The sequence below is a fragment of the Caloenas nicobarica genome, chromosome 19 (assembly GCF_036013445.1).
Source record: "Caloenas nicobarica isolate bCalNic1 chromosome 19, bCalNic1.hap1, whole genome shotgun sequence".
Taxonomy (NCBI): Eukaryota; Metazoa; Chordata; class Aves; order Columbiformes; family Columbidae; genus Caloenas; species Caloenas nicobarica.
This window is the reverse complement of record NC_088263.1, coordinates 10,135,879-10,151,530: the sequence shown is the minus strand read 5'-3', so window position 1 is coordinate 10,151,530 and position 15,652 is coordinate 10,135,879. Positions and strand designations below refer to the sequence as shown.

Below are 15,652 nucleotides of genomic sequence, written 5' to 3'. Positions count from 1 at the left end.
AATGGTTTCCCTGTTTTCTTAGTGGCACTTGGCTCACTCAGGCGATGCAGGAATGTGTTTAAAATCCCGATTACAGTGACACTCAGCACGGCGCTCACCTGGAGCTGTGCCGCACGGAGCACACGGGCAGACGCCCCACCTGGGAGACGTTTCCCGCGCACGCCGAGGGCGCAGGGCCCGTCAGTGCACCCTGTGCCCCTCCTCAGCCACAGCACGGGCTTTCCAGGCGGCTTTTGATTAAAAATAATTTAAGAAAATACAGAAACTAATCAGGCCATACACAGGACACCCAGCAATTTGGGCACTACTGGGCAAGGGTGAGGGAACTCAAGAGCTGAGTGCCGGCCTGAGGTAGAGATGTGGGGCTTTGTCTCAAGAGTAACAGCACCGTAGCCCCACATTCAAATCACCCCAGTGGATTTCATTTCTAAGCCACGCGGACAGGGGTTTCGGTGGCAAAGGCGACGACCGCCAGACGCGGCCGCATCCACCGGCCTGAGGCCGTGACCGCGGCGGGGCAGCAGCCACCTTCCGAGGGGGTTTCCCGCCCGGCGCCGCCCGCTTCCAAGATGGCCGCCCGGCGCCTTTCCGAAATGGCCTCCTCGGAAGGGGCCGGCGGCGCTGCCCGCTCCCAAAATGGCGGAGTCAGCCACAGTGCGTCATTGCCGGCGGGGCGGAGCCAGCGGCGTCCCCGCCTCACGGCGATTGGCCCCTCGCGCGCCCCGTCCGCCACTCCGCTCTCATGGCAACGGGCGGAGAGCGGGGGCGGCCGGGCCGAGGCGGCGCGGCGGGGTGGAGATGGAGCCGGCCCGGGAGGCGGAGGAGCCCCCGGGGTCCCCGGCCCTCCCCGCCGAGGAGCCGCAGGGCGGCCAGCCCGCCGGGGCGTCCCCGGGGGAAGAGGCGCTGCCCGCCGCGGCCGGCCGGGAGCGGGGCGTCCGCGGTGCCGGCCCGCAGGGCCCGGGCGGGCGGGCGGCGCGGGGCAGGGGGCGGCGCGGAGGGGGCGAGAGCGGCCGTGCCGGCCGGCGGCCCCGCGTCACGGTGGACAGCTCCAAGGCCAAGACCTCGCTGGAGGCGCTGAAGATCAGCCTGCGGCAGCTCCGCTGGAGGGAGGTGAGCGCCCGGCCGGGGCTCTGCCCCTTCCCCCCCGGCCCTTCCCTCCGCTCCCCACGCTGCTCCGCCGGAGGTGCCGGCGAACCCTCCGCTCCGCTGCCCCGGGCTCTGCCGCTGGCGAAGCGCTTCCCGCCTCGCTCCCCGCCCGCCCGAACCAGCCCCGAGCAGCCGCCGGCACCCGGGGGCTCGTCCCGGCCGCTGAGGTTATTTCTAATTAGATGCCGAGGCCGGAGGCTGATCTGATTCGTGACCAAGGGTGCAATCACCGGTTACGCAAGCCAAAATAAGGGTAATCGGATATTGTGCTTCAAAGCTTAAACTGTTCACTGGAAAGGGCAAGAAAGAAACCAACCCTTATGCAGAAATGTTTGCCGTGTCGTGTCGATCTCCTTTCCTTTCACTCTTCCCTCATAGTGTGGTACATGATAAAGGCTCATGACAGCGGACAGAAGATGCGACCTGGCAGATCAGCTGTCCAGTCTCATGGCAAAGCCTCAGTGTCGCCGATTATCTTGACGGGATGTCAGAGAGCATTGTGTATGAATGACATTATATTAAACCACCTAATAAAGCAAACATAACAGGCTTTAGCCTGTAACAGTAACAGAACACCAGAAGTATGAAATTAAAGCCTCTGCCGTGTACCTCTCACCCCTCGGCACACCTGTGGCGTGTCTGTCAGCAGCCTCGCTCCATGTTTTGCTCAGTGACATGCAGCACAAGGGGGACTTCACACTCAATTTCTTCATTTTTTTATGGTTAAGGTCTATGTTCAGAGTGTACGGTGCCATTCCAGCGAGTGTTTCTGAATTACTGATTTAAGTTAGTCTCGTAGGTTGTGTTGGTAATAAGCCATACTTACTGGTTAATTTTGTCTTTTCTGTTTCCTGAGATCTTACTGATTCGCATATCTGTCTTGCACTTGGTATTCTGTCCTACAAATTGACTTATTTCATGTGCTCTTGTTCCTCTCTTGAATATCTGCACTGTATTAATCAGCATTCTCCTTCCTGCTCCGCATCCCCCAGCAGCAACAGCTTTTGCCTTTACTTCATCTTCTTTGTTTACTGTCTCCCTCAATATCCTTTCTCCTCCATCCCTTAGTTCAGTCAATATTTTTCATTTAGTCTGTTGCTTCCTCTTCTGGCCACTTGGACTCTTACTAAAGAAGAGACCTAAGATGCAATTTTTGTGATGCTTGACTGTACTATCTAGATGGGCAATAATTCATGCCCCATAAACAGGTCACTGTAATGCATTTCTGTAACTTTTTCAGCTTATAAATAGGTTAATAAGTACGAATGTGATGTTACCATTTGTGAAGAAAGTATTATATCAATGTATATGTGTCTTAATCAGTTTTGTCTCTTTTTATTTTTCTTTATTTCCCTTCCACCCACCCACCCTGCCCCGAGGGTGGAAAGAGTAATGAAAGGGTAACCAATATTAGCTACGACTCTTAACTAGTACTGTTCATGTTGTGAAAATACGAAGGTGAAAGCCTTTAGGATGGGAGCGAGACAAACTGTTGACTTCAAGCCAGCAGAATTCAGCAGACGCAGGGAATCAGTACACAAGATCTTGTCTAGATTTGGAGAGAAAAATAAACAACATTAAGAGAAATACAAGGAAAACTCCTTTATTCAAGTTACATATAATTTTGAAAGCTCCCCCTTTCAAATGTTTAGAAAAACAGCACTGAAACACTAAAATAGCCAAAGAGCCTTGGAAATAGTTTTACTGTTACAGCAGGACCAGCAGAGGGAACACAGATGTTGTTTCTTGTGGGATCCGTAAAAATAATTGGAAAAAAAAAAATCTTAGAAGTAGTAATGAAATGCATGTATTTTACATACTGATGTTTCAGGGGCTGCTATTCTCTTGTCATCCCTTGTGTGATATTTTCGAAGTGATCGCATCTTGGGCTCTGATTTAGTATATTTGATCCTTCTTTTCCTTCACCACTTTTTTTTTTTTTTTTTTACATTTTTTCCCATTGTTGCTCTTGTTTTGTTTCTGTTCTCTCTGTTTGCTGCTGGATATGTTGGCATGAATATTTTGTTGGGCAGGCAAAGTTATAATGGTCTTTTTAAAGTGGTCTACTTCTTATCGATAACTTTTTCTGTCTACTGCATAGCATTATTACAGTGTTATAGAGGCTTTTGTGATGGTTTAGGTTTTGTTTTAAGTTGTAGGGTCTGAAATCTCTTTGCTGTAGTTACCCTGACTTGCTGGAAGGGCTTTTTTTCAGTAATAGTCTATTATTGCAACGTGCTCCCTGATAATTTGTAGAAGTAAGACATAACGCACCGTGTGATTACACAGTTGTCCACATGGTAGTAGTTCATTTTAGTAAACTAACACATGTTAAATTCCATTATAAGAGGAAAAAAAAACCCAGGAAAAATACTCTTACCATGGCTAACATTGGTGAGCAGTTTATTCTGTGGCACTGGTACATGCAGAAGAGGTGAAAGAGTTGAGGTTTTGTTATTGGAAGCAAAAGACGGAAAAAACCCCTCCCAACCTGTTTTTTTCAGCTGTGGGAATTTTGAGTAAATTAAATTATCAACCGTGATAGCCCTGCCTGGGCTGACGCACGGGCCGGACCTTTTAAAAAGCATTGCAGGATTTTAACGTGCGTGCCAGCGGAGCGATTACTCCCATCACTAGATTGGACTGTCTGATTTAGTGTGTCAGATTCGTTAAATGGACATGATATGCCAAATGAAATAATGGGCACAAATTGAGCTTGCATCCTGAGTTTGTTCATCACTTAATAAATTATTTCTTCGGCTAGCTTTCAATTACCAGGAAAATGGAAGAAGCAGATGTCTCGGGCATCAAATATCCCAACGTGAAGCGTTTCATTTGTCTTGCTGTTCAGCAGCTGTGTGGAGGTGTAGAAATAGTTTGAAATTTTACGCTGGGAAAAGCTGACTAGAAGACAAGAGTCATTTAACTTGTCATTAAACAGGATGGAACAGACTGATGTGACCCATGAGACAATTTAATTTATTGCCTTGCAATCAAAAGGCAGAAATGACCTGTCAGACCAATTTGACGGTGATTGATTACTAATAGTGTCAAAGTTGTGCAAACAGTTCTATTTGCTTTGTGGCTCCTGGATTTGTTGTTGTTCTAACAAGCGCCCCCCAACTCTGAATAAAAAAATATTTTAAATAAATTATTCGAGGAGTTAGTGAATTGATGCAACCTGAGAGCTGTTTGCAGTGGCTGATCATAGGACCAGACTCATTTTTTTTTCTGTGCGGGATGGGCACAGAGCGGCCAGGACGGCTCCGGCCACGCTCCCACCTCCGTCCCACGGCATCAGTCAGGGCGATCTGGGGCTGTTCTGGTTCAGACCAGGTAGCGCAGACAGCACATTTTTACGAGAACAGAGGCAGCTTCACGCGTCCATCATTCTCTTGAGCTTTTCCCCTGCACCAGGAGCTGGGAGGTGGCAGAAAGGTCCCTTCTACCGCAATAAGGTGTATTTATATCTGCCCGGCACTGCCAGAGGGAGCCAAATAAACTTATTGGTTCCTTTCCAAACACTTCTCTTTTGTAAAATATAGTGCAGACAATAAAGAATCCTTCCCAGCTCATTCAGGAGGTGAGTTTGATCCTGTTGTTGGATAAACCCAAATAATGTGGATTTTTCGGGAGCTCTCTGAGTCGCTGATGGGGCTGCGGTGCTCCCGCTGTCCAGAGCAGAGCTGCTCACTCTTCATCCGCCGTGAAACCATCTCTGTGCCACGTTTGTAAAGTGCTTTGATATCCTCCGTAGATGAAAGGTGTTATATAAATGCAAATTTCGTTTCCTTTCATTTCAATTTCATTTAATAAATAAATAAATTGTTCAGGATTATAGAGGGAAAGGCACTCTGAGAGCGAACTCTGCATCTGTATTCCGGGTACACCTGTGCAGGAGGTGAAGGCCACTGATTGTCTTTCAGAGCCCAACAGAATTAATTTTCACTTGTACTAAACCAGATTTTGCAGGCTGGATAATAATGGAATAAGTGAAGAATCCACTGGCTCTGTTAAATTGGATATCTCATCGCTATGAGTAAGGAAACGGAGAAAGGATGCATTGCTCAATTAGCATTTTAAATTAATTTTTCAAGGCTATTTACTGAGGAAACCGAAATTTTAAGTAAAGTAGTAAATCAAGTAATTTACTCAAAAGCTTTATGAAATTATTTTTTTCTGTCAAGTTGGAAAAGAAATCCAGTGCTTAGAGAAATGTTTTAAAGCAATAAAAATGACATTTGGAGTAAAGAACAAGTAGTTTCTGCAAAATACTGTGGTTCTTTCAGTGATAAATGGTATTGAAGTCATCGTGTGATGAGGGTGGTAGATATTTTGTACAAGTGTGTCCTAAATATGCTCTGGTCAGAAATATAGCATATTTATTTGAAAAAGATGTAACCTAATAGAAATTCCTGTGAGTGTGTTCCATATGGTATTTCATTAACGGATTCTACACAGAGTTGCAGATTAAATGTTTTTTTGAGTTGGTAGAAGGGACTGTGTGTAAGAGAACAAGTGTGGAAAATAGGAGCACCTTTTTATACAAAACTATTTATTATTATGACATGGATTACAGGTGTTTGATTTTTAACAGTAATTTTTTTACTTTGGATTGTTGATGCTTGCTAATTTGCAGGGCTTTTGTTCTTACTGCTGGGAGCTTTTTCTTTTTATACCACTTTGCTCCTATTAGAAGCTGTTGCCATTGGAAATTGGCAGTGCTGTTTCAGAGCTCTCCAGACTCTTTCAAAAAGGTTGATGTTTTTGGTGATGGAAGATTGTACAGTCTTCTAATTTCTGTTGAAATCTTGTGTGAATTGGAAAAGAAGCTCTTAAGTTGTTAGGATACTTAATATAGTTGAAATAATTGCCTTAGCCCTTAATAGTTGAAATATAAATGCTCAACAAACAAATTATAAGCTTTTCTTTTAAATACAGGCCATTAGTACCAGCAAGGGATTACTTCTGTATAAATCAATATATACACCAATACTTATAAATTAATAATACAGTTAGTCACTTAAGTATATTTCTTTGCACATCCATTTAAAATTTTTTGCAGCTTGGACACCAACGTAAATCAGCTTGCTCAGAAAGTGCGGTTACAACTTACTATTAATTTACAACACAGTTACTAACTCCATGTATTCCCTGCACTGAAGTCCTGGGGCCGGCGCCGGTTCCTGCTCCTGCAGCCGGGGGCACAAACCCGGGACACGGGACTCTCCGCTGATGGTGATCTTGTTAAGAACAGGAGCTGCTTTAGTAACTGCCAGCGATGACAATTCCTCCAGGCCCTGTCGCGCTCTTTTCCCTTGCTGGTTGTTTATCACCCCTTAAACTGGGCAGAGAAAAAACCCAACCCAAACCAGTGTCAGGGTTTGTTTGCTTCCAGCGGTAGCGCCTGCAATTGCTGTGCTTTCGTGTGCCGGAATTAAGTGCTTCTTAATGAAATTTTATTCCCTGTAATAGTATTTTAAATTACAAATGAGTCATGCTTTAATTGTGGTTGATAACAAGCTCCGAGTTCCTCAGTGCAGATCGTGCCTCTCAGTCATTTGTTTTTAGCTTCTGGAAACCTTTCCCGGTTTGTTTAACATCTTGAACTTCAGAGTCTTGAACTGATCAAAATATTATTAGTTTTGCAACCGAAATATAGGGCATGTTTTCTTTTGACAGTCAGAAGACTGTTCTTTTATGGTTGATGCTTAAGAAGAGCGTTTAGAGGAGTAAGGAATGAATGGGGATTGCCAGGTTGCTTCCAGACTTGTGTCCCATCTCTTTTCCAGTTCCCGCTGGGCAGGCGCCTGCCGTGCGATATCTACTGGCACGGGGTGTCCTTCCATGACAACGATATATTCTCAGGTCAAGTCAACAAGTTCCCAGGTACCTTCCTTCTCTTTCTAGCTTAAACGAATGCTTTAAAACCATGATTATTTTAACCGTTTCTATGCTTTGCTGTTTTTCAGTGTGAATTATCTGCCTAATCAGCTGACAGTATTTTTACCGTATTACCTTTCTTGGGGGATGATTTCCACTAAGGGCATAAGAATATCAGAATGAGTGTCTCAAACAATTTCTGAACTGAAATTTATTTTGGAGAGAAAGTCTTTTTGATGAAAAGAATACTTCAGATGTATGAATTCAGGAAAAATAAGAGTGTTAGGCTATAATTTAAGTGAAGTGTGCAGTTACTGTATGTTATCTAGCACTGATAACAGTGCTGTGTCTGTGGCGTTGGCTTTGATTCCAAGTGCAAAGAATCTGTTTTGTTTCGCACTCCGGCGGATCTCAGGGAGCAGTTTGCAGTGTAGTTCCTTAAATGGATTTTTTAATATTGAAGAGTTCATGTCAGCCCTCATCTTATGATGGCTCTTCTACTTTTTTAAGCTCCCTTTTTTTTCTTGTTTAATCCCTGTTGAGATCTCTCTAAATAAGAGCTAAGAGCTTAGCTATTGATTTATCTAAGCCCTTTACTTCAGATTTATTGCTGCTCTTAGTATGCTGTGAGGATAAGAACCTTCAGATATCGAACTTTATGCTTTATTTATCCTGATTTTCTCCTGTCCGTGGGAAGTTCATGTTCAAGTATTGGATGGTGTAGCTTTCTGGTGGTTTAAATCAGTGTGAGATGAATGTAAATCTCTGTGTTCTGGCAAGCAAGTGGCGCAGCAGTTAAAACCACAGAGTCCTTCAGACCTGGACCTGATTTCCAGGAACATTGCGCTAACTTGATGCTGGTTTTACTTAAATGAATGCAAAGTAAACACGAAGTGGTTGATTATATTTAAATGACATTTTTACCTATTCCTGGAACAACTGGACTAAAACTTCCCCCCTATTACTCTGAGCTATATTTTGGATAACTAGCTATTTTTTTCCTGATATGATACAGTAATACATATGATATGAAATATTGCAGGGGAATGTGACAAATATTTTTTCAGACTTTAATTTTGAAATATGTTCAACGTTATAGAAAGCAATGAGTAGAGTGTCTGCCAATAGGGTGAATAATGAGATAACAATTTACTTTCAGGATGAGGCTTCAGTGCGGATTCTTCATTGCTTTTAGACACTGTCTGTTATTTTCCCAGGCATGACAGAGATGGTACGTAAAATTACACTGAGCCGGGCAGTGCGAACAATGCAAGATCTCTTTCCTCTGGAATATAACTTCTATCCTCGATCCTGGATTCTGCCAGAAGAATTTCCCCTCTTTGTGGATGAGGTAGATTACTTTTACTCTCAGAATAGTATAACTTGTTGGATATTGTTGCCATGTCATTCTTTGGTTTTTCATCCCTTCCAGATTATTTCCAATCACACCTAGGTGCTGTGGGTGACATCTTTTTCAATTTTCCTGAGATAGATGTCGTCTGGATGAACTGCTGTTTGTTATCTTGCAGAATAAACTTAAAACTAATTATGCTTTTCTGCAAAGCCCAGAGAAGAACAAACATGGTAGAACCATAAGCCCTTTCCCTGCATATCCTACTGAGTTTTAGACGGCTGAGGAGGTTCCAGCACAGGGGTGTGTGGAGTGTGGAACTTCACCCGGTTCATTGTCACTCAAGTCTTTTTAGCCCATCCTGCCTGTTCTGTCCAAATTCTTCCAAACAGCATTTTGTAGCGTGCTTTGGTAAACATGCTCACATCTTCCTGAATAATTGTTGGTTTGAATTTCTTGTCAGACTGTTGCTTTGTGTAAATATTCGGAATGTAATAAATATAATAATTCTTTTTCAGCTTTTAAACAAAAAAAAAAGGTGATGCTGTGTGTTAGTCTTTGGTTCCATTATTATAAATATATTTTTTAAATATTTTATGTGTTTGTTTTAACCCTGTGTGACTTGCCCAGTGCATTCTTGTATTCTACAGTAACCTCTGCTTGGAAAAGTGAGAGAAAAAGGTATGGGCTTTAATAGACTTCTGTACTGTGTGTTACTTCTTAGGTAATTACCATATCCACAATTAAATCCATGAACGTCTTTTAATATATACTCTACAAGTGTGCTGGGTCACTGCCATGGCACTGCTAGTAACAGTAAGAATGAATAAAATCCCAATAGTACTTCAGCCTCATTGCTCTTGAGGTAAGACTGATTTGTAAAAGGAGTGTAAATCATCCAATTAATTTAGGTATGACAGGTAGATAAGTGCAGATAACTTGGAAGTAAACTTTCAAAGCGGTGCACTGGGGTTCTGGGGCTGACTCTTGGGTATGGTAATTAGTGACATGGCCCTGATTGCGCAGCGCGTTGCGGTTCTGTACAGCCCCGCCAGTGCACAGACCTGCACGCTGTCACCAGGTGGCACTGCAAATAAATACTTTTCTCTGGTTGAACGGTTACTGGAGTGAAAACGATTCGTTTTTGTTCCAAGAATAACAGATGTCCAGTAACACACTCCTAGGAGTTTCCTTTGCATATGTTCTTCCATCTGTGTTTGAGAAAAGCATAGTTTGTGTTATCAAACATTATATTTTATGTTGTAAGAGTTTATGTTCAACTTAACATGAGTTTGTAATGTAACCTCTCCAAAACAAGAAAAAACACAAACCAAAAAATTCCACATCCCCAGTGAACCATTAGTGGTTCAGAACGCTTTTCACATGCAGTTGCACGAGTCCTCAGCAGGAGCTCTCTGGTATTTCATGGTGTTTATTTGTGCGTATGTGCTTTATGTCCCAGAGACCCTAATGCTGCTCAAAAGGTCAGCTCTCTGAGAGGGAATTTGCAGCATATTCACAGAGAAGGCAGAATACAGCACGTGTGGGGCCTGCATGTTAGACATACCCCTATAGGAACTGGCATATGCTTGAATATGTGAATGTCACATGTACATTTATCTGAGCAGAAGAGGATTTATCCATCTCCGGTACTGCTGGAAATAAAGCCGTATTGTCACGGGCTGCAGCTACTGAGTATGTAGCTCTAGATGAGTTGTGCTGAAACTTATCTTGCCGCCCCTTCGCTATTATTAGTGTTCAAGTCCTTTAGGGCACAATGAATTACCAAAGGTCACAAATTCTGTGTCAGTGTAGGTACAGGTTGGATATAAGATGGTTTGGTGCTATTTGTAGTAGGGGATTTTGTGGCAAAGGGCTGGGCTGAGACATTAACACCTTTGAGATTTGGCCTGTAATAGAAACTCTTGAATTTAAACCTCTGCCTCCTCCTGAAGCACAACATTTCAAAACAATTCTTCTCTCAGATATTCTTATTGTGCCTCACTTCTGTAGGTGTGATTGTGAAATTTTATCACGCATTTGTGTTGGTCACTAAATCAAATGCTGTCAGCTTTTCCTGCTTTCACCTATACCTAAATCCAGGTAGAAAACACTACAGCTACTCTAATATTAATCTTCTGTGCTTTAAAAGCCAGTAATTGATGAGAAAACTGCACTCTTGAGTTTGTTGTGGATGAGCTTCATATTGGAAAATACCAATAAAATGGTAGATCCCTTAGTGTCATTTGTATTGAAATGAAATGGTGATAAGTATTTTTAACAAGGGCTTAAAAGTTCATTTTACTAAGTAAATACATATGTAGTTATTTTCAATATTCATCTATTTTTTAACCTTCTAAAACATTTGGTACTAACATGGCACTGTAACAGAAGAGTTACAGATAAGCACAGCTCTCAGGTGCTACAGAAATCACCCCTTCACTAACAGAGAAGAATCAGCTGGAATCTGTGTGATAAGAGCTTATTTCTAATACACAATTCCAGTTTCTGAAAAGTAACCAGGGCCTTGATCACCCTCGTAGTGCCGCCTTTGTGTTGTCTGTGAGGATGATGAATAGGCCTCGTGTGATTAATTTTTAATAAGAATCTAATTTGGACAGTCTAATTTCCAGCACAGCATATTTTTGGTGGTTTAATCAGGTTTTCAGCTTTTGGATACCTCTTAGGCATAGACATGAATATTCCAGTCTTTGTGCTGTCAAATCTTATAGCCCATTATATGCATTTTTTTTAGAACACTGTATTCATTCAGCCTGAGTTTCCTCATGAAAGGCAAACCTGCAACTGGATCGGATTTTCGTACATTAGACATTGTACTCTCCTCTTCAATTGCCTTTTGAGGCATTTGGATCTAGATCTGAGTTTTAAAACTTTTTTTTAAAACTTTTTTTCCTTTTTATTCTTCTTGCTTTCCATATGAGGATGCAGGCACCTCTCTCTATAATCCTTTAATTCTCCGTAATTCAGTTTTGTGCTTCGTTTTACTAAGGCCACATTTAGGATTCTGTAGGGCAACTGGGCTCTGGCAAACCACCGGTGCTTCCCCACCACTGTTATCATGATTTCTATTTGTGGTAAACCATTTCCCTTATACACTCCAAGAATTGAGGGCACAGTGTGGAAAAAACCTCAGGATATGGGTATAATGGCTCAAATTGCACTTGTGGATATCTACAAAGCAGCGAGAGAACCGGGTACATGAGTATCGAGGTCCAGGCTGCTGTAAACAATACAGAAATAGGTCATATAGTCCTGCAGTGACATTCTTAGCAAGTATTGAAGTTGACTTTAACAAACAGAGACCTTTCCTTGTGAGGCACTACAAACAATGGAAAGAAACCCATACTGAAATGTACTGGTTTGCTAACCTTTTTTCTTTCTTTTTTTTTTTCTCTTCTCGTTTTTCTTGCTGTTTCTGTGTCTTGATGAGCTTTAGACACATGCTCAGAGTGTTAGTAGGTGTCAAAATTTCTTACCTGCTATTTCCTTTCTAGTGAGGGCATCTCCCGTTACCCCATACACAGTAAGTCCAATTGTCAATGTGTGTCTTTTGGAAAAAAAATATTTTCTGGAATGATTCTATTAATTTAACTTGTTAGCAATAAAGAGTATTTGATGTGACTTTTTAAGAAATCTGAAAACTGGAAGTATTTCTATGTGGAAAAAAAATGAAATATGTATTTTGTGGTGACTTCTAAGCATTTTTGTGTATTAAAATGCACGCTGCAGGCAGTTGGTGTGAGCTGTTTGTGAGCTCATGCACCAGAACGCACTGTATTTCACACCGAACCGGCACAGCGAGGGTTTGAACCGGATGTCTGCGCTGGCCCAGGGTGCTTCGTGGATTCGTCCAAACATTCTGATTTGGTACAAAATACCATCAAATTCCCCACCACCTTCCCTGGCTTTCCTGATTTCACATGAGGTGTTTAAGCAAAGCATCTGAATTGTCACGTACTCTGAACGGATCTTCCTAATACAAATCAAAGCCACTGAGAAGAGCTATTGAAATCGTTACAGAATTTTCTGTATTTTGCATTGGGTAGAAACGTAGTAATTGCAAGCTAGACCTGAGGGGACTTCTGGTATAAATTAGAAAAACCTTAATTTTGGAGAATGGTGGTAGGTAGCAACTGCAGCATAAACTCTATGCTTTGTTTAATAAACTTGTGATGTTTGTATAATACCTGTACATGGCTCAACATTCCCCAGTTTTACTAACACTGGGTATCTGATAATGAAAAATAATTCAGTGGTAGAAAATGTATTATCAGTGCCAAATTTTTACTTTATCTTTCCTTCTGGTATTGTTTGTCTGCATTCATACCTCAATAAATAAGGTGCTTTTCTTTAGGTACATAACATTAAAAAGAAGTTTCTGGAATCATTTATACAATGGCTTGTTGAATAAAATGGCCTTTTATCTGCGCTAGTAACTCCTTACTCATGCTTTTTTGTTGGTCTTTATGCTCATCAGCACTGTTTATCTTCTACCTTTTTGGCACAGTGTTTACTACTACAGCGATGTGATCATTTTTATTTATTTTTGTTTATGAATGCAATTTGTTGGCTCCCATAGTATCAGCCCTTCCACCCTGATGAGTGTCTTGCGGTGTAATTCTTTTCCTTCTAGGTGCGCATGCTGAAGGACAGCGACCCGTCCTGGAAGCCCACGTTTATCGTCAAGCCTGACGGCGGCTGCCAGGGGGACGGGATCTACCTCGTTAAGGACCCGAGTGACATCAGGCTGACGGGAGCCATCCCCAGCCGGCCCGCCGTGGTCCAGGAGTACATCTGCAAACCACTGCTTGTCGACAAACTGAAATTTGATATTCGGCTTTATGTCTTACTGAAATCTCTAGAACCCTTAGAGATTTATATAGCCAAAGATGGACTATCTAGATTTTGTACAGAGCCCTATCAAGAACCCACTCTGAAAAATTTGCACCAGGTTTTTATGCACTTAACCAACTATTCACTAAATATCCATAGCGGGAATTTCATCCATTCTGACGATGCAAACACTGGCAGCAAGAGGACTTTTTCAAGCATTCTGTGCAGACTGTCTTCCAGAGGAGCTGACGTCAAAAAGCTGTGGTCAGATATAATTTCACTGGTGATTAAAACAATTATTGCACTAACGCCAGAACTGAAAGTTTACTATCAGTCTGACATACCAGCAGGAAAGCCTGGGCCAACTTGCTTCCAGGTAGGTGGAAATTTCTGCCAGGAATGCAGTTATTTCTATGTGTGGGCTAATTCCTGGGTGTAAGTCCTTTTCTAAAAGCTTTCTCTAGTTATGTTGCTGATCCCTGGCTGGATGTACTGCATCCACTGAATAGTGCAGCCCCACTTGTCCTGGGTGCTGAGGTTGCAGGGGGTAGTGTGAAAGCAGCCATTAGTATCAAACACAAATGGCTTCAGTAACTATTCAGCAATATAGCATGTTTCTCAGTTATTTTTCTTTTGTCCCTCAAATGTTTTTCTCCTGAATGTTGACATATGGATGACCATTGCATTCTCTAGAAGAACACTGTGAGTAGGACTGAAGTAACACGTTGCTTGTCGTGCACAGATTTTAGGGTTTGACATTCTCCTGATGAAAAACTTGAAGCCCATGTTACTAGAAGTAAATGCAAACCCCAGCATGAGAATAGAGCATGAACAAGAGGTAAGACCTCTCGACATGATGGTCATATTGGAATGGAACTGTTCGGGTTTGGTTTTCTGGACTTTTTTCTGTGTTTGAAAGATGAAAGCTGTCTGCTAACACAAAACCTCCAAGGTTCTGTGTAATTTTCTGCTGTGAAATCATTGCTAATCTTATACACCGGAAACATGACTTATTGGAATTGTGAAAGCTCTGCATCATCTTTGTCATAAATACATTTATTCATCATTCCCTGCAGTTGACTTAATTGTGTTTAGGGGATTGCTAATAATTTTTTTTCATTTTGGATACATAATCTAAATGGTAACATTGGCAACAATCTTTTTAAAAATATTTCAATTTACTAGAGAAACTTGCCAAAAGATGATGTAGTATCATACTGAAAATGTGAAGGTATTTGTGTATTCTTTAAGTATTTTGTAATTTAGCATTGTGCATTTAAAACATATATGACACGCATGAAGTCTGAGCAATTGTGGAATAAATAATCCTTAGTTCTATACTGAATAGTTGTATCCCTTTGTGATTTAAAGCTTTCTCCTGGAGTATTTGAAAATGTCCCAAGCCCTGTTGATGAAGAGGTGAAAGTAGCTGTTATCAGAGACACGCTTCGTCTAGTGGACCCCCAGAAAAAAAAGAGAAAAGATGTCCAGTAAGTGTGGTGACTGTCTTTGGGTTTTGCAAATAATTATAAAAGTGAAATTTTTTTTTTCCAATTATGGAAGTCTATCCCTGAGGATGAGTTCCCAATTGTCTGTGTGACTCCTTTTGCATCCACAGTGTTAACTCTCTCACAAAAAGCTTGGAGGATATTAATTGGTGGTATGGTACAAAAAAGAGATTTTTATTTTTCTTTTGCTTCTAGAAATTCTTGCTTACAGCCTGCCTCCATACTAGAATATCAGGTTTGTTCTTCTCTTGGCACTCAGTGGCAACCTTAAATATGTTATTCATGTTCTGTAAAGATTTTGAGTGCAAATTTGCTCTCCTTTTGTAGCCAGAGTCCAATGAACAAGATATGACTGGTAATACTTGCAAGTTCTGTATTACTGTAATATTATTGTAAGATCAAACTGTTCTTTCAGAGGCAGCACCAGGCACAGGGGTTGCTGTGGTCGGTATTGCAGCGCCATCTGTACCGTGTGCTGCCTGCACTTAACCCGCACCCTCGAGACGGCCTCAGTGCATGGAGCTCAGGAAAGATCATTTGTTAACCTGTAATTATGGAACTACTCGTGTCTTTTTTTTAGTGCCGAAGTTATGTCAGGCATTCATTAACTACATACTAGAAATGGAAAAAAGGCAGATGATAATTAGAAATAAATTCATGGAGAACGCCGGTGTGTGTGGAATGCTTGTTCGACTGAGGATTCTTCTCTGATACATTTTGAGTACTAAATAATTTATAACAGGATTAGTTGGTGATGAGATAACCCATTGGCTCTTCACAGCAAGAATTCATCAGTGATGCAGCCTTTTTCAGGATAATCTGGTTAGCAGAGCATTTTGTCGATGGATATCTGTGTGTCTTTGCTACAAGTCAATCCTATTTCTTGCTGCAGAGGGCAATATTCTGATAA

The 15,652-nt window shown here is 42.0% G+C and overlaps 1 protein-coding gene across 1 annotated transcript in view; it reads left to right on the top strand.

Moving 5' to 3' along the window:
• The first annotated feature begins 636 nt into the window (after nucleotides 1-636).
• The window catches only part of TTLL11 (tubulin tyrosine ligase like 11), a 35,672-nt gene continuing 20,656 nt past the window's right edge, over nucleotides 637-15,652 (top strand). Inside the window, exons 1-6 of the mRNA XM_065648835.1 lie at nucleotides 637-1,110; nucleotides 6,939-7,035; nucleotides 8,247-8,380; nucleotides 13,035-13,610; nucleotides 13,977-14,072; nucleotides 14,606-14,724. Coding sequence (XP_065504907.1) covers nucleotides 637-1,110; nucleotides 6,939-7,035; nucleotides 8,247-8,380; nucleotides 13,035-13,610; nucleotides 13,977-14,072; nucleotides 14,606-14,724 — 1,496 coding nt within the window. The remainder of the gene's footprint in view (nucleotides 1,111-6,938; nucleotides 7,036-8,246; nucleotides 8,381-13,034; nucleotides 13,611-13,976; nucleotides 14,073-14,605; nucleotides 14,725-15,652) is intronic.